General features: G+C 44.5%; 1 protein-coding gene across 6 annotated transcripts in view; it reads left to right on the top strand.

Annotated features, from left to right (window-relative positions):
• The window catches only part of unc13bb (unc-13 homolog Bb (C. elegans)), a 114,229-nt gene that overhangs the window by 35,789 nt on the left and 60,840 nt on the right, over positions 1–17,600 (top strand). For 3 of the 6 annotated variants that reach the window (XM_090234600.1, XM_090234601.1, XM_090234603.1), the window contains exons 3-9: positions 3,853–3,952; positions 6,689–6,806; positions 6,977–7,100; positions 11,393–11,466; positions 11,938–11,995; positions 12,339–12,368; positions 13,339–13,552. In XM_090234600.1, coding sequence (XP_090090726.1) covers positions 3,853–3,952; positions 6,689–6,806; positions 6,977–7,100; positions 11,393–11,466; positions 11,938–11,995; positions 12,339–12,368; positions 13,339–13,552 — 718 coding nt within the window. The remainder of the gene's footprint in view (positions 1–3,852; positions 3,953–6,688; positions 6,807–6,976; positions 7,101–11,392; positions 11,467–11,937; positions 11,996–12,338; positions 12,369–13,338; positions 13,553–17,600) is intronic. The other 3 variants (XM_090234604.1, XM_090234602.1, XM_090234605.1) reach the window with 1 other exon arrangement.

The raw sequence follows: 17,600 nt of genomic DNA on the forward strand, positions 1-17,600 counted from the left end.
TTGCACCCCTAAAGTTCTTTGGGCATGGACTACAAGGTGTCAAGTGTTCCATAGGGATGCTGGTCCATGTTGACTCCAATACTTCCCACAGTTGTCAAGTTGGCTGGATGTCCTTTGGGTGGTGGACCGTTCTTGATATACAAGGGAGACTGTTGAGCGTGGAAAACCCAGCAGTGTTGCAGTTCTTGACACACTCAAAGGCACTAAAATATTTTGTGTTGCTCATTCACCCTCTGAATTGCATACATACACAACCCATGTCTCAAGGCTTAAACATCTTCTTTAACCTGTCTCATCCCCTTCATCTACACTGAAGTTGATTTAACAGATTCCTAATGTTTTCTACAGTCAGTATAATATCCTACAGTAAATATGAAATAGTTTGCCTATCATTGTTTTATTAAATGAAACGACCTGCTTCAGTGCTGCCTTTTTCAATGTTTATGAATCAATGGTATTTTAACCTTAGTCTTTAACTTCATAGTATGATTGATGACAGTGACCTTTTCTGCTGTAGAAGCAGGTCACAAGTATACCGACTGTCTCTGCATCACGTAGTCTTATGTACTGGCTTGTTACAGTATCCGAGGTGAAGTGGTGATGATTCCCACAGCTATGTTCGGGAGGCTGCTCTGCAGTGAGGGAATCGGATCTTCCTGGGGAGAGAATGGCTAGGCTATATTTTGCTGCCACCCTGGCGGTGTCCGACTCTGTAGTGAGATTAGCATGGGGGGGGGGAGAAACAGACTTATCTCCTTGGTCTCTCACTAATGTTGCCAACCGTCACAGTCGCACAAAGACTAAGTGAAGCTGTTGGCCAAGCTAGCTTTACTGCTACTGTACAGGCCCGAAGTCTGATCTATGGTCAATCATGTTACTATCATGTTACTGCATCCCATCATGGCCACGTCTGCCACCATGTTTTTGTTTTCTGACCTACATACAGAAGTTCTATGATTCTTGTCTGGAAAATCATTTGATGTCCTGCAGATTACTGCCTATGTCATATAAAGACAAAGTAATATGGAGACTTCGTCTCCTACATGTACACAGTAATTAATATGTTTGACTCGATGGTATCTTTCTCTTTTGTCCCCTCCCACAATTACTGAGGTACTTTCAGCATGACAACCCTATCCTAATTATGTGGTGGGGATAAATACTGTATCAGTATTGTGTACTGAACAAAAATATACCACCATTTGCATCATGGAGCGTGACATCTCTTTCACATAAAGTTGATCAGGCTGTTGATTGTGGCCTGTGGAGTCTTCTCCCACTCTTTAATGGCTGTGTGAAGTTGCAGGATATTGGCGGGAACTGGAACATGCTGTAGTATATGTTGATCCAGAGCATCCCAAACAAGCTCAATGGGTGGCATGTCTGAGTATGCAGGCCATGGAAGAACTGGGACATATTCAGCTTCCAGGAATTGTGTACAGATTTTTTCAACATGAGGCTGTGCATTATCATGCTGAAACATGAGGTGATGGTGGCAGATGAATGGTATGACAATGGGCCTTAGGATCTTGTCACGGTATCTCTGTCCATTCAAATTGCCATCGATAAAATGCTAATGTGTTCGTTGTCTGTAGCTTCTGCCTGCCCATACCATAACCCCACCACCACCATGGGACTCTCAGCAAACTGCTCGCCCATACACATGGGCTTCGGTTGTGAGGCCTGTTGGACGTACTGCCAAATGTTCTAAAACGGCCACTCCCACCCAGAAGTACGTGGCAATGCCGTTGGGGTTACGCCAAATATAAATGTGATTTACCATTTTCAAACTGTTCATTTCGATTTTCCAACGGGGTTATACATTTGGGTGAGTTTTTTTTCTTGCCTGAGTAGCCTCGTTTCACTGCCAAAAATGAAATTAAACCATCTACTGTTCAGCGAAATAACACAATATCAAATAAAGGTAGCCTAGTAACATAATTAACATCCAATCACATTAACAATTACTCTCTCGTGGGAGTTCCACTAACGGTCTGTATGTAGCCTAACGTAGCTGCTGCTCATTACGTTTGCTCAAAAACCAGGACAACAGGGGTGGATATTTTTCAAGTACTGGACACCTTTGTGACATCAAATGGACTTTGGTGGTCAAGATGTGTTGGTATCTGTACTGATGGAGCAAAAGCCATGACAGGAAAACGTAGTGGAGTGGTAACGTGCATGCAAGCCGTTGTTCCCAACGCCACTTGGGTACACAGAGGCTCTTGCTGCCAAAGGAATGCCTGACCGCTTGAAAGACGTTTTGGAAACTACAGTGAAAATGGTAAAGCAAGGCTCCCTCTCGTGTATTTTCTGCACTATGCAATGATATGGGAAGCGACCATGTAACGCTTTTACAACAGAGAGAAGTGCACTGGTTATCAAGAGGCGAAGTATTGCCACGTGTTTACATTTTTTATTTTTACTGACCGTAATTTTCACTTGTCTGACTGCTTGTGTGGTGATGAGTTTCTCACATGACTGGGTGATAAAGAAAAATAATTTAAAAAAAGTATTATTAAAAAAAATTCTCGCTGAATGAACTCTCCAACAGTATTCAATGTGCGGGACAAAATTGAGGCTATGATTAAGAAGTTGGAGCTCTTTTCTGTCTGCATTAACAAAGACCACACACAGGTCTTTCCATCACTGTATGAATTTTTTGTGTGTGCAAATGAACTAAAGCTTACGGACAATGTAAAATGTGAACCTGAGTGACCTGGGTATGCAATTACGCAGGTACTTTCCTGAAATGGATGACTGACACAAACAACTGGATTCGTTATCCCTTTCATGCCCTGCAACCAGTCCACTTACCAATATCTGAACAAGACCCTCGTCAAATTGCAACAAGCGGTTCTGTGAAAATGTGATTTAATCAGACACCACTGCCAGATTTCTGGATTGGGCTGCGCTCAGAGTATCCTGCCTTTGCAAATCGCGCTGTTAAGACACTGATGCCCTTTGCAACCACGTACCTATGTAAGAGGGGATTCTCGGCCCTCACTAGCATGAAAACAACTAAATACAGGCACACACTGTGTGAAATGATTTAAGACTAAGACTCTCTCCAATACAACCCAACATTGCGGAGTTAAGTGCATCCTTTCAAGCACACCCTTCTCATTAAACTGTGGTGAGTTATTCACCATTTTTGATGAACAAATACGGTTTTATATGTAAGATGGTTAAATAAAGAGCTAAATTATTAATTATTATTTGTGCCTTGGCTCTTTGTCACTTCCCAGGAGCTGGGTTGTGACACAAACGCACTAATTATTATGTTTGTGTGTGTAGCAGGCTTATAATGATGGCAAAAGACATTTGAGAGTGCGCTGACCCTGGTGCTTGAGGGGTTACGCAGCTGGAGGTTGAATGTTTGAAGGGGTTTGAGACTATAAAAAGTTTGGGAACCACTGCTCTAAAGCAACGTTGGAGGCGGCGATAGCATTCAATTATCTGGCAACAGCTGTGGTGGACATTCCAACAATCAGTATGCCAATTGTACACTCTCAACTTGAGACAGCTGTGGTGTTGTGTGACAAACTGCACATTTTTGAATGCTATTTTTTTAATGTCAATAGCACAAGGTGCACCTGTGTAATGATCAAGCTGTGTAATCAACTTATTGATATGGCACACCTGTCAGGTGGATGGATTATCTTGGCAAATGAGAAATGCTCACTAAAAAGGATGTAAACAAATTTGTGCAATCTTATCAGCTCATGAAATATGGGACCAACACTTTACATGTTGCGGGTAATATTTGTATTCCGTGTATAGGAGTCACCTCCATGGTCTTATGTCATCGTGCAGGCTTTTAACCTCCTTTCTCATCTCTTTGTATTACAGACAAGTTCAATTCATATGTGACTCTGAAGGTACAGAATGTCAAGAGCACCACCATCACCGTGCGAGGGGACCAGCCATGCTGGGAGCAGGACTTCATGTTGTAAGTGACCAGACTTAGACTGCTCTTCCTGTCCTATGCACTCACACACTGTCGTATAGGCCACAACACACCTGTTTGTGTGGAGTATAGAATAGTCTGAGGGCTCTAAGTGTCGCTGTTTTCATACAGTGTCAACGGAATCATGTAACATCAGGTTTGTTTTGGTCAATGAGGATCAGAGAGTGAAGATAAAGGGAGGCGCTATGGCTCTGAGCTCAACAGACTTTATTGTGACAGTATGTCCTCCATGCTCAGTCACGAACACCTTTTATGCAGCAGATGCAATCACCCGAGTGCTCTACCCTACAGACAGGTGAGAGCAGGAAAGCTAGCCTGCCGCTGGTGGTAATGCTCTGTAGCTACACTTCAGGTTTATGATTTTCAGACAGTAATACGTGACAGTAGGTCAGTCAGGGATTTCCAGTTTTGTCCCCATTTGTTGACTACCAGGTGGGTTGTTGTTTCGAGAAAGGTAGCTAACCGGTTCTCGCAGCTGTTCACTTATTGTTAATCATCTCATCTCCTCATTTTAGTGTTCTGATTGTAGGCTGTTATGTTGTAACTGTAGATTTATTCTTTGTCTGTGTGGTCATCGTTCTGTTTATTTTTCCAGAACTTTCACAAGGATGTTGCGGCGTGTAAATTCTCTGCCTTAGTACTATTTATGAAACACAATACGATAGCTTAGCACATCACTCAAGTGTTGCCATCAAACATTCAGCTCAGGCCCCTTGACGAGCACCACCTGTTAGACCTGTATGTAAATCATGTTTAGCAAATGTGTTAGTTTAGCACAAACTACAAGTCCTATGCCAATGAACAGGACAGTGTATGGTCTAGCTGAGGTGAGCAATTGAAGCGCTAGCGAATGGCATTGGCATGTTAAAAATGATATCTGGTGTGTCCGGAAAATACACAAGTTTACTGTTATCTGAAAACTGGCTCAGCTCGATTTCTTCCTCCTTCAGTGATGTTTTCTTGCCAGAAAGCTGTAGCCTATTAGTTCTGTGGGTCAACCTTTATGGACCAGCTTCCCTAATTGATATCGATCACATTCTATATAATTGACTCCGAATAATTTAGTGGATGGCTGCACGTTGGTCTTCTTAATGACATAGCAGATTGCCAAAGGGTCTTATGGTTTGTCAGGCCAGGCTTCTGTTTCTATGTTAGCCAGAGCGAGACTGGAGTCCAGATCAGACCACACCTTCCTTGTGAGAAAATTTGATTATTTGATTTGAATGGCCATCCCCACCTAGAGACATGCTCAGGCCACCAGAGGTTACAGAAAACAGGCGTGTAGTGACAGCTGTGGATCGATATGTATATCTTACATCCCTCACTCGCCTTATCTCTAGGTAGGGCTTTTTCCATAGCGCCTCTGCTATGCAGCTCAGAGTCATTATAATCCTATTGTTCTTAATGTTCTTTCGGGTTTACAAATACAACAGAGTTTGATAGAGCCAAGCCTACAGTATGTGATGTTAAGAGCCTACATGGAATTGTCTCATTTGGACTGGGGCTTATGTTTACACTGACTGTGATGGTGTTGTTTTTGACGATTTGTGGTAATGGAAGGATCTCTCACTGTTTCCGTGACGGGTGCTCCAGGAAGTGACATGGAGGAGAGCCTTAATGTTTCTGTGCTTGAATGAGGCCTCAAAAGAACCATCTGTTTCTATGGCAACCCATCAATTAATCATTATTTTGTCCTATCCCTGCTTTTTTAGTGTTTAGAGAAAGTAATGGGGGTAAATTATAAATGCAGTATTTTCCAGCATTGTTTCCCAAAGCCTGTTGGGGTGGGGTCCTGTGGTTCATTCCCATCTCACTCCACAGACAATGGGAAGCTCAAATGAAACATGAATGGATTTCTGGATGCTGCTTTCACAGAAATCAGTCTGTGCCGTGGGTTCTTTAGTTTGTTTCTATGCTGCAGAAAGAGAGCTCAAAGTGAATTCAGTGTGTGATTGAGTCTGTTTACTATTTTAAAATGTGCAAAATTGTCTTCTCATTGTTTGTATTTGTTTTCTAAAAGTATATTGGTATGACCAATTACTTTATGACCATAAGCAGTTTATTCAAGTACCTGGTTGATCATGTTTGCATTCACTGTGGCAACGTAAGAGCCTAAGAGATTGACAGTGAATGGTTTTCTCATTAGGGTAATAGTGTTGTCGTCATTTGGTGCATCTCTTTAAGTGTGAGTGGTTACAATATCTTTGTTTGCACCTGGGCTCACTCTTACTGCCACTGTTACTTAGGGCAGTGCACTTTTGATAATTATCTTCTCTCATCTTTCTAAGTTGTCAACCACGGTCGATGCCAGTATGCAAATGAGATCGATACATCACAAGCAATCGTCTCTTTCAAAGGAGATGCTCTTTTATTGTTAGCAGGCTTTGCTTCCATTTGAATGGCAAATAAAGGACTGAATGCATCACAACGTCTGACATGATGCGTAAACAAAGACCACAAGTAGTCGATGAGCAGCAGGCCAGACAGTAGTACTTATCCCAGTTTCTGTTGTCATAGTTACTTCGATGTTTCCATTTGAATGGATGTGACTCACTACATAATAAATGCAACCATCCTTTAGAATATTTACAGTTTACATTGTTACCTATGGGCTTAATCACTTGGTCTCTCTTAATACCAATTTCTGTCTATCAAACTTTATCAAATGAGAGTTGATTATGACCCAATCTCCTTCATTCCCATCCTCTGTTTCTCCAGTGAGATCAACCGTCTGGACCTGGGGCTCATCGTGGAGGTGTGGAACAAAGGCCTTATCTGGGACACCATGCTGGGGACTGCCTGGATCCCCCTCAAGAGCATCCGCCAGTCAGAGGAGGTGAGGAACACAGAACGCATACATGCATCCAAACATACGCACACAATTACATCAGACATCCAGCTCAAATGTTGAAACCATGTACACATATGTCTGGGCCCTAGTTCACCGCCCGGTTGGTTTAATCTGGTTTGTTTATGACCTCTGACCTTGTCTTCCTCTTCCTTCAGGAGGGCTCAGGGGAGTGGACCTTCCTGGACGCTGAGGTTCTGATGAAGGCTGATGAGATTTACGGCACCAAGAACCCAACTCCCCACCGGGTTCTGCTAGACACGCGCTTTGAGCTGCCTTTCGGTAAAATGTCATATAGATCACAATTTTTCGATTGGGCACATAGCTATCTCTTTTATATAATAGGCTCTCTTTAAAATGTATTTGTTGCTTCTATACAGTACATGGTCAAATAGCTTTTACAGTTACAGTACCTAAAGGTACGATGCTGAAATGTTGTAGGTCTGTTTTTGTTGTTGCATTGGAAGATGTGACAGACATAAGGCACAGTAATGATTTATACAGTACTAGATTTTCCAATGACCTGTGCTTTAACGTACGTCACCAGACATGATATCGATTGGCTGAAATGCCAGCAGGTTGAGTAGTGAGCCTCTTGGATGCAGCCACTCTCGTCTCTCTACACTGAGAGGGAACAGTTATGTAATTTGTACGTCACTTTCGACATCACTGTCCCTTAATGTTGCCAGAATTGGCGTCGGCGTTCCTAAAACACTTCAGATTGGTAGCTTCAAAGTTAAACTGTGGGAGGTGCTTGGGCTACTTTCAGGTGTTTAAAGGCAGGCCTTTGAAGGTAGCGGTAGGGGAGGTGAGGCTGTGTGTTTGTCTGGGTTCTTTGTACAATTGATCCCATTCATTCACCAGGAAAAGGGTTTGGTTTCATCTGCCTTTGAAGCCCTGGCCTTTTGTGTTCGGCTCTCTTTAATGTCCAGTGTCTCTGTAAAGGATCATGGCCCATCCGGGCACAGGGAGGGAGTGGGAGCTCTGCTCTAATAGACCAGCGGCATCAAATCAAGTTGTATTTGTTACATGGGCCAAATACAACAGGTGTAGACCTTACATTGAAATGCTTCATTACAAGCCCAACAATAGTTTTAATAAAATACCTAGGAAAAAAAGAGAAGAATAACAAATAATTAAAGAGCCAGCAGTAAATAACAATAGTGGGGCTATATACAGGAGGTACCGGTACAGAGTCAAAGCGTGGGGGCACCGGTGTCGAGGTAATATGTACATGTAGGTAGAGTTATTGAAGTGACTATGCATAGATAACAGAGAGTAGCAGCAATGTTCCGGGGGGGTGGGGGGGCGGCGGCGGCGGCGGCAATGCAAATAGTCTGGGTAGCCATTTGATTAGCTGTTCAGGAGTCTTATGGCTTGGGGGTAGAAGCTATTTAGAAGCCTCTTGGATCTAGACTTGGCGCTCCGGTACCGCTTGCCGTGCGGTAGCAGAGAGAACAATCTAATACTAGAGTGGCTGGAGTCTTTGACAATTTTTAGGGCCTTCCTCTGACACCGCCTGGTATAGAGGTTGTGGATGGCAGGAAGCTTGGCCCCGGTGATGTACTGGGCCGTACGCATTACCCTCTGTAGTGCCTTGAAGTCGGAGACCGAGCAGTTGCCATACCAGGCAGTGATGCAACCCATCAGGATGCTCTCGATAGTGCAGCTGTAAAACCTTTTGAGGATCTGAGGACCCATGCCAAATATTTTCAGTCTCCTGAGGGGGAATAGGTTTTGTCGTGCCCTCTTCATGACTGTCTTGGTGTGCTTGGACCATGTTAGTTTGTTGGTGATGTGTCAATGAGAATGGGGGCGTGCTCGGTCCTCCTTTTCCTTTAGTTCACAATCTTCGCCTTTGTCTTGATCTCGTTGAGGGAAAGGTTGTTGTCCTTGCACCACACAGTCAGGTCTCTGACCTTCTCCCTATAGGCTGTCTTGTCGGTGATCAGGCCTACCACTGTTGTCATCTGCAATGGTATTGGAGTCTGGCCATGCCTGGCCATGCAGTCATGAGTGAACAGGAGGTAGCTGAGGGGCCCCCGTGTTGAGGATCAGCGTGGCGGATGTGTTACCTACCCTTACCACCTGGTGGCGGCCCGTCAGGAAGTCCAGGATCCAGTTGCAGAGGGATGTGTTTAGCCCCAGGGTCCTTAGCTTAGTTATGAGCTTTGAGGGCACTATGGTGTAGAACGCTGAGCTGTAGTCAATGAATAGCATTCTCATATAGGTGTTTCTTTCTTCAGCTGTGAAAGGGCAGTGTGGAGTGCATTAGAGATTGCATCATCTGTTGGGCGGTATGCAAATTGGAGTAGATCTAGGGTTTCTGGGATAATGGTGTTGATGTGCGCCATGACCAGCCTTTCATAGCATTTCATGGCTACCGACGTGAATGCTACGGGTCGGTAGTCACTTAGGCAGGTTACCTTAGTGTTCATGTGCACAGGGACTATGGTGGTCTGCTTGAAACATGTTGGTATTACAGACTCAGACAGGGAGAGTCTGAGAATGTCACTGAAGACACTTGCCAGTTAGTCAGCGCCTGCTCAGAGTACACATCCTGGTAATCAATCTGGCCTTGTGAATGTTGACCTGTTTGAAGGTCTTAATCACATTGGCTGCTCAGAGCGTTATCACAGTCGTCCGGAACAGCTGATGCTCTCATGCATGTTTCAGTGTTCCTTGCCTCAAAGCGAGCATAGAAGTAGTTTAGCTCGTCTGGTAGGCTTGTGTCACTGGGCAGCTCTTGGCTGTGCTGCCCTTTGTTGTCTGTAATAGTTTGCAAGCCCTGCCACATCTGACGAGCGTCGGAGCCAGTGTAGTATGATTTGATCTTAGCCCTGTGTTGATGCTTTGCCTGTTTGATGGTTCATCGGAGGGCATAGAGGGATTTCTTATAAGCTTCCGTCAGCCCTAACCTTTAGCTCAGTGCGAATGTTTCCTGTAATCCATGGCTTCTGGTGGGGTATGTTCGTACAGTCACTGGGGACGTCATCCTTGATGCACTTATTGATAACGCAAGTGACTGATGTGGTGTATTCCTCAATGCTATCAGAAGAATCCCAAAACATATTCCAGTCTGTGCTAGCGAAGCCGTCCTGTAGTTTAGCATCTGCTTCATATGACCACTTTTTGGGAGGGCCGAGTCACTGGTGCTTCCTGCTTTAATTTTAGCTTGTAAGCAGGAATCAGGAGGATATAATTATGGTTAGATTTGCCAAATGGAGGTCGAGGGAGAGCTTTGTACACCTCTGTGTAGGGTAAAGGTGGTTGCACATTTAACATGCTGGTAGAAATTAGGTAAAACTGATTTATGTTTCCATGCATTAAAGTCCTCGGCTACTAGGAGCGCCACCTCTGGATGAGAGTTTTCATATTTGCTTATCGCGGTATACAGCTCATTGAGTGCAGTCTTAGTGCCAGTATCGGTCTGTGGTGGTATGTAGAGAGCTACGGAAAATACAGAAACTCTCTAGGTAGATAGTGTGGTCTACAGTTTATCATGAGATACTCTACCTCAGGCAAGCAAAACTTTGAGACTTCCTTAGATATCGTGCACCAGCTGTTGTTTACATATATGCATAGGCCACCACACGTGTCTTACCAGTCTGCTGATCTGTCCTGCCGAAACAGTACATAACCCACCAGCTGTATATTCTTAATGTCGTTGTTCAGCCACGATGCAATGAAACATAAGATATTACAGTGTTTAATGTCCCCTTGGTAGGATATATGTGCTTTCAGCTCGTCCCATTTATTTTCCATCGATTGAACCTTAGCTAGCAGTATGGAAGGCACTCGTATAATCCTAGCAAGGCACCCTGATCTTTTTTCACAAAATCTCAGTTTCCTTCTCAAGTGAATCCCGGGGATCTGGTCGGGTTTCTGTAGTAGTATTTCCCTCCCATCCGACTCATTGAAGAACTATTCATTCAATTTGAGGTGAGCAATCGCAGTTCTGATGTCCCGAAGCTCTTTTCGGTCATAAGAGACGGTAGCAGCAACATTATGTACAAAAGAAGTTACAAACAACGCAAAAAACAAACAAAATAGCATGGTTGGTTAACAGCAGTTAAGACAGCAGCCCCCCCCCCCCCCCCCGGCGCCATCATAATACCCTGGTAGTAGGTAATAATGTGTACTTTATCTGTCTGTACATTAGTCACTTGTTGGGCTGGTTATGTCCTCAAGTAAAGGCTTGTGCAGTTTTGCAGCCCATAACACTCCTGTCCTCTGTGCTTCTTATGTCTCTGAAGTTCTGTCACTGTCAGGACTATGATCCTTTTCTTCTGTGCATTCATTTGTCTCTGTCATTACAAACGTTTCTACAGTGGAGCTGTAATACCGGGCCCTGGCACCCAACAGTGCAGTTTGAAGGGCCGAGCCAACTATTTGTAATGTCTTATTCTTAAGTGGCTTATGATATATTTAAAGGGACATGAATATGTAATGGCAGCATGGTGTATGTGGGAGCACGGATGGTGTAGGTTAGGATGCAGCTCACCAGTCACCCGTGTGTGTGTGTGTGTGTGTGTGTGTGTGTGTGTGTGTGTGCCTGCACCCCTCTCTGCCAGACATCCCAGACGATGAGGCACAGTACTGGACCGGCAAGCTGGATCGCATCAACACTATGAGGATCCATGATGAGGTAAGGCCCACCCAACATGCAAGGCGCCAGGAACAGTGTGTCAAATATGTAGATACAAAATGTACGTATTTATATTTCAAGCAGTTACACTGGTAATCTATTTATGAAATTAGCCTCTATGTTTGCATATTGTAAAATACCATGTACATTGCGGTCAAATGTTCTGTTACACTTGGCTCTTTGCACACAGTAAAATACACTAGCACACAGTAAAATACATGTAAATAGACGATGGGACTAACTCTGGTCATTTGACTCTTTCCTGACAGAAAACACTGGTTAGGTACTGTATTGACGTGTTCATCACTGTTTGCTGAGCTCTGAAGTGACAACATAGATTGTAGATAACTATTGCATGCAGTGGCATTGAAGTCATGGTGGTTATACAAATGCAGGAGTTTGAGAGTGACGATGATGCTTTGTTGTGGATGATCAGAGGTCACAATTCCTATTCTCTTTTCCTCTCTCCAGTACCCTCTGCAGGATGAGGTCCAAAGACGCCCCATGCCGCTTGCTGCCTCCCAATGTTGTGAGTGGGACTGACTTCCACACCATAATATCCCACTAGATGGCGCTCTCTCATCAGCCCCGTGTCTCTCTGGCTTACCATTAGTTTGGGCTTTTCACGTTGTTTAAGTTGTCGTATTCCTGAGTTATGTGTGAATCTCCTAACCCAGACTTAACATCAAGTAAGCCTTTTATCCAATACATTTTTTCCAAAACAGTCACTACTCCTGCAAAGTTAGGAAGAATGTCAACACACAGTGATGCCACTTTCATGCATGGTCATAATTTCCCCTCCTATGTCATGCACAGTTTTTGCACACTCTCCACTACCTCTCACTTTACTTCTCTGCCAACACCCTCACCAGGCAACTATTTCGGATGGGCTGACACACTGAGTATGTAACAGTCTTTTTTGTGATGAATTTTATCCCTTCCCAAAGCTTCACCTTGGCCTATCCTCAATGCATTGTGCATGTTATCCAGCACCAAAAACAATCGCTACAGCCAGGGGAAATATCCCCCCCACACACACACACACTCTCCTCTCTTTACACCTCATGTCAGAGTTTCATCTATATTTCTTGAGTTTCATCACCTTTATCAATTTCCCCACGGGACATGGAAACACACACATTGTTATTGTTTCTACCTGCATGTAAACAGAACTGGACAATAGCAGTTAAGCCTACATCTGTTTTTGCAGTCAGTAGGTGACCTTAATAAGCATAGTGGCAGTTGATGACTTTGTGAACAATGTCAATGAGATGCAACAGCATCGTCACACAGACAGGGGGCAGTGTTCGCCAGCCTGTTTTGAGAAATCGAAACATCAGTTTGTCCTGAACTATCTATTTCACTTATCAGTCTGGACGCAGCCCACCTCACCTGTCACCTTAAGTAGGCCACTCAGCTTAGGGTCAGCATTCTGCAATCCAAAGGACCTGTTTGCGTGCCAAAGTTGAGACTGCGTCACTGAGAGACGATGTCAAAATTGCATTTGAGTTCCTTAACTGATTAATTTGGGTGTCCCTTTTTGACTGTTTAATGATTTATACGTTCAGTCACATCACATTCCCCTTCCCACTGTGGTTTACTTCCTGGTTGGCTTGCATTCAAAGGTGCATGACCCTTGCCCTCCTTACCTCCCTCTTACCTGACCCTACCTGACCCCAGTGTATATCACCACTTGTTCTTATTGTGTAACTCATATGTGTGAGGCGAACATGTTTTTTTTTTTTGTGTGTGTGAAATTGTGAGCATCAGTGGGTTAGAATGGAGATTCTGTAGTCATTTTAGCAGTTATAATGCCTAGGTCTCTAGAAGTTATCTTGTGGAGCTTGTCCTTTTGCCCCTCCCCCTTTACAGCGCTGGATGACCATGACAGTGCGGTGGACGACCGGGACAGTGACTACCGTAGTGAGACCAGCAACAGCTTGCCCCCGCGCTACCACACCACGACCCAGCCCAACTCCTCCATGCACCAGTACCCCATGGGCCCCCGGCTCCAGAACCACCTGGACTCCTGCACCGACTCCATCCACAGCTTTGACATGGACTACAGAGACCACCGTGGTAGCAGGTAGAGCTTCTGATACCACCCGCAAACGTACAATACATGCCCCGACACAGAATTCACAGAAATGCACAATTTCAACTGTAAAAGATTGCACACCTGTTCATATATTCTGCAATCACACTTACTGACAGATAGTGAAGGATGTCCAGAGTTAGGACATTAATAAAAAAATGTTTAGTGTAGTATCAGACATTTATTTTGTTTTGTTAGAAAACTGTTTAAAACAAACTATGTAAATAAATAATTTTGCAAATAGACCCAGTTAGCTGAGGGCCTGAGTCTTAGCTGTTTTGTATGTTAGAGGGCTTCCCTCTTTCAGACGATTAAGGGACATCCACCCTCCTGGGACAGAATGGCAGAATCAATTGGCTGCCTTAGTTGTACCCTGAATACAAGCATATTCCTCAAGTAATGTGAGCAGCTTTAAATTTAGTCAGTTTATGTTCATTTGTCACTGGCACATGGTTTGACACCGCATAGGAAGGAGGTAAACAATGTCACCTGCTTGAATATATGAACAGTGTCCCCGAGGACGTGCTAATAGCAATTGAGTCTTTGGTGATTTGTATATTTGGATCTAGTATAGAATTTCATTTAGTTAATGGAATGTCAAAATGCAGTGTAGCTTTGAAGAAGGAACAGATTTGGTCTTAAACAATGTCGAAATTGTCCAACTGCTTAGATGTTTTCCCAGATGGAGCACAAATAATCTGCCAACTCCATTCACGTACCCAGTGTAGAGTGGGTCTTTGCTCTCTTACATGTGTGACTTGCTGTGGAAAACATGTGCTTCAGTGAGATTGTGGTAAATCTCAGTCTGTGTGGACAGATAGAAAGCTGATCCGGATAATTCCATAACATCTGAAAAGAAAAGTGGGATTACAGCCAGGAAAAACTGATTTAAAATTGACGTATTGTTATATGAAACTTCTTTGGCAGTTTGAATGAAACTGAGCTTAGTTAAGCCTGCTATTGTCACATATGGGTCTTTGTGACCCTGGTTTTGGAAGGGAAGGTTCAGTTATAGGGAAATACTGCCCTCCCTGACCGAATTTCTATGCAGTCTGTAAAATGACTTTGGACAGAGAGATACTTCAGGTTGGATTTCAGGGCTTTTGTGCTGTTATTGATAATCCCCCAGAATGACGACATCACGCACATAAAACGGGCATATCAAACAATCTGAACACACATTCACCAAATTGAATTTGTTATTTACACATTAAAAACATTTTTTATTTATCATATGTATTTAATGCTTGTCTGTCAGTCACATGGGCTTTATTAATTTTCTGTCCTCTTATAATTTGCAGTAATTTCTGTTTGCTTTTTTCTTTCTGGTTTTTGTCCCCCCCCCCCCCCCGCACATCCCGTTTTAATCGATGAACCTAAACTAGAGCAATAAACCATAAAGGGAGGGTCAGAATCATCCCTGTAGATTCTGGCATGGGTGTGGAGGATTGGGAAAGCAAATACAAAGTGCAGGGGAGAAATCACCTGAGCGAGTTCCTGGACAAGGAAGAGAATCCTTGGGTTGAGGACGATGTTATTCTCCGAATGGGGCGAGCTCTCACTGAGCCCTCAGGCAGCTCGCTCTGCCAAAGCACACAACACAGTGGCATCATACCTGCCACCTACCCAGTGGGCTATGACACTATCGATCGGCGGCGGAAAAAAAAGATCCGGGATCCAGGAGGGCTGTCCTTCTCCGAGGCGGAGAAACTCACAGATGAGCCTTTTCCCCCTGACCTTGCACTCCTCCGCCAGAAGAGAGGGGAGCTCGTGCTGCGGCAGGTGGCAGAGATCGAGGAAGAGGAGGAGCAGATGACGCCATGCCTCAAGCCATACAAGAATGGACTTCTTTACAAGACTAGGATGTGGGCCAAAAACAAGCTGGGGGACACCTTGGAGAACTATGTGGTCTATCAGGAGGAGGAAGCTGCTAGAATGAGAACAGGTTTGGCGTACGATTCAGAGGAGGAGCTGCCGTACTCCATGGGATCAGAGGAGGAGCTAGAGGAAATTGCCTCCTTAGCGGAGGCCATTCACTCTGAGAATGGGAGGGGCCAAGGCAGGTATGCTTCATCCCATGGAGGTCACATGGACAAGTATCAGAGTTATCTGGTTAAGAAGAGTGGAAAGGGGAAAATGGGAGGATGGGCTCCTGAAGCAATGCTGTCTCCAGTGGAGGAACCAAGCGATGAGTATGTTGATCCCATGGATGAGCTCCAGTGCCTAGTTGAAACAGTTTCAGAGTACCTGGCTGAAAAAGAGGAGGAAATAAGCAGGTATGGGTCTCTTCCCAAGTCATCCAAGTCAAGGTTATCTTCCCAGGGCAGCATAAGAACAGAATCTACTGGAGAGGACCCAAGGACCCCTATTGATGTCAAGGAAGAGACCCAGACAGAGGCTCCACCTGAACCAGGAATATCTGGAGTGAAACATGCTATGAGTTCATTATTCAGTTCCTTCACAGACAAGGTTAGTTCAGCCCCCAAGCAGCCACACTCTGGTTCTGCAGAAACTAAAGAAGTACCACCTGCACAATCTTCTCAATCTGGTATATCTAAGCTATTTTCATTAATTCCAAAATCCACCAGCCCTGCTCCTGCTCGTGTAGCTCTTGTATCTCCTACAGCTCACCCCAACGGGACATTTTCCTTCAATTTGCCTTCCCAGTCTGATGCCAAGACACAAGTCCAGAATCAAGAAATGGCAGCCATGAGAACAGAGATGTATAGTACAAGTGATGAAGTTCCGGACTCTGCAACAAAGCCACAAACACCAGCAGTCACTTCAATTGTTGAGAAAATGAGTTTTGCTATAAAAAAATCTGGTGAAGAGGTAGTGAACTCCACCGAGGGAAAACAATCCCCAGGGAGAAGTGGCTCAAGAGAGGGCTTTCAAAATCTTGCAAACTGGGAGGAGAAACATATCCACCAACGTGAACAATCAATGGCTGTGGGAGGAGGCAGAAGACCTGATAATTCAAGAAATGTACCCCAAAATAAACCATTTGTTAATACACAAGGAAAAGTTGTGCATGTGAGACCTGACTCTATGATTGCCTCTCAGCAAAGTGTGCCTACTTCAGTGGATGGGAAGTCCATCAACCAACCAGAACCAGCAAGTTCAGGGTTCTTTAGCCCTTTCAAGAAATCGTTCAGCTCATTGATTGCACCAGTTAACCCTGTTCCCCCGCAGGGCCCTCCACCTGTTGCAGTGTATCCTGTATTTGGGTCGGCACCAGATATTACATCAGAGAAGCCTGTGGAGGAGCCATCTTTAGGCAGTAAGCTAAAACTTCAATTTCTCTCCTCTGACAATGTCTCTTCCCAACAGCCTCCAAAAGCAGCAGGAGGAGGAATGTTCTCTGGGTTCATGAAATTTGCTTCTGGTGAGGATGTCAGTGCTTACAAACACCCAGAAATTCCTAATCAAGAACAGGCCCAGCATTGCCAATTGCCCCCAGTTCCACATCAGCAGCATATGCAGCAACATCAAAGGCCACCACCAATGTCTCTTGGGATGCAGCAAGCACCTCCTGAACATCAAGGTTTTTTGACAGGTCTTTTTAAAGGAGCCGCCACTGACGATACATTTAAGGTTGGCTCCAATCAGCCCCAGCAAGGAGGGTTGTTGTCAGGAATTCTTAGATTTGGCTCTGGAAGTGACTTATCTGGGAACCCACCACCACAGCAAGTTCCCCCAAACAGTCAACCTCCTAGTGCCAGTAATTGTCAACAATTCCCTCCTCAACCTCCCCCACAACAAATTGCACCTCCTCCTTCTCAGCCTGGGGGTATTCTCTCAGGGTTACTGAGGTTTTCCTCTGCAGAAAACCTTTCACCTAATGTACCACCTCCCCAGGGCCAACAGCAAGGGGTGTTCCCTAGCAATCACCCCAGACAGAAACAAGCACCAAGCCCATCCCAACAACCACCCTCTCAACAAGCACCTCCTCAACAAGGAGGACTTTTCTCTGGCTTGTTTAAATTGGGTTCCTCTGATAATGTTTTGAGCACCCAAACAACTCCACTCCAGCAACAAC

Source organism: Oncorhynchus mykiss, chromosome 5 (assembly GCF_057628025.1).
Source record: "Oncorhynchus mykiss isolate SJ-2025 chromosome 5, ASM5762802v1, whole genome shotgun sequence".
NCBI classification, from domain to species: Eukaryota; Metazoa; Chordata; class Actinopteri; order Salmoniformes; family Salmonidae; genus Oncorhynchus; species Oncorhynchus mykiss.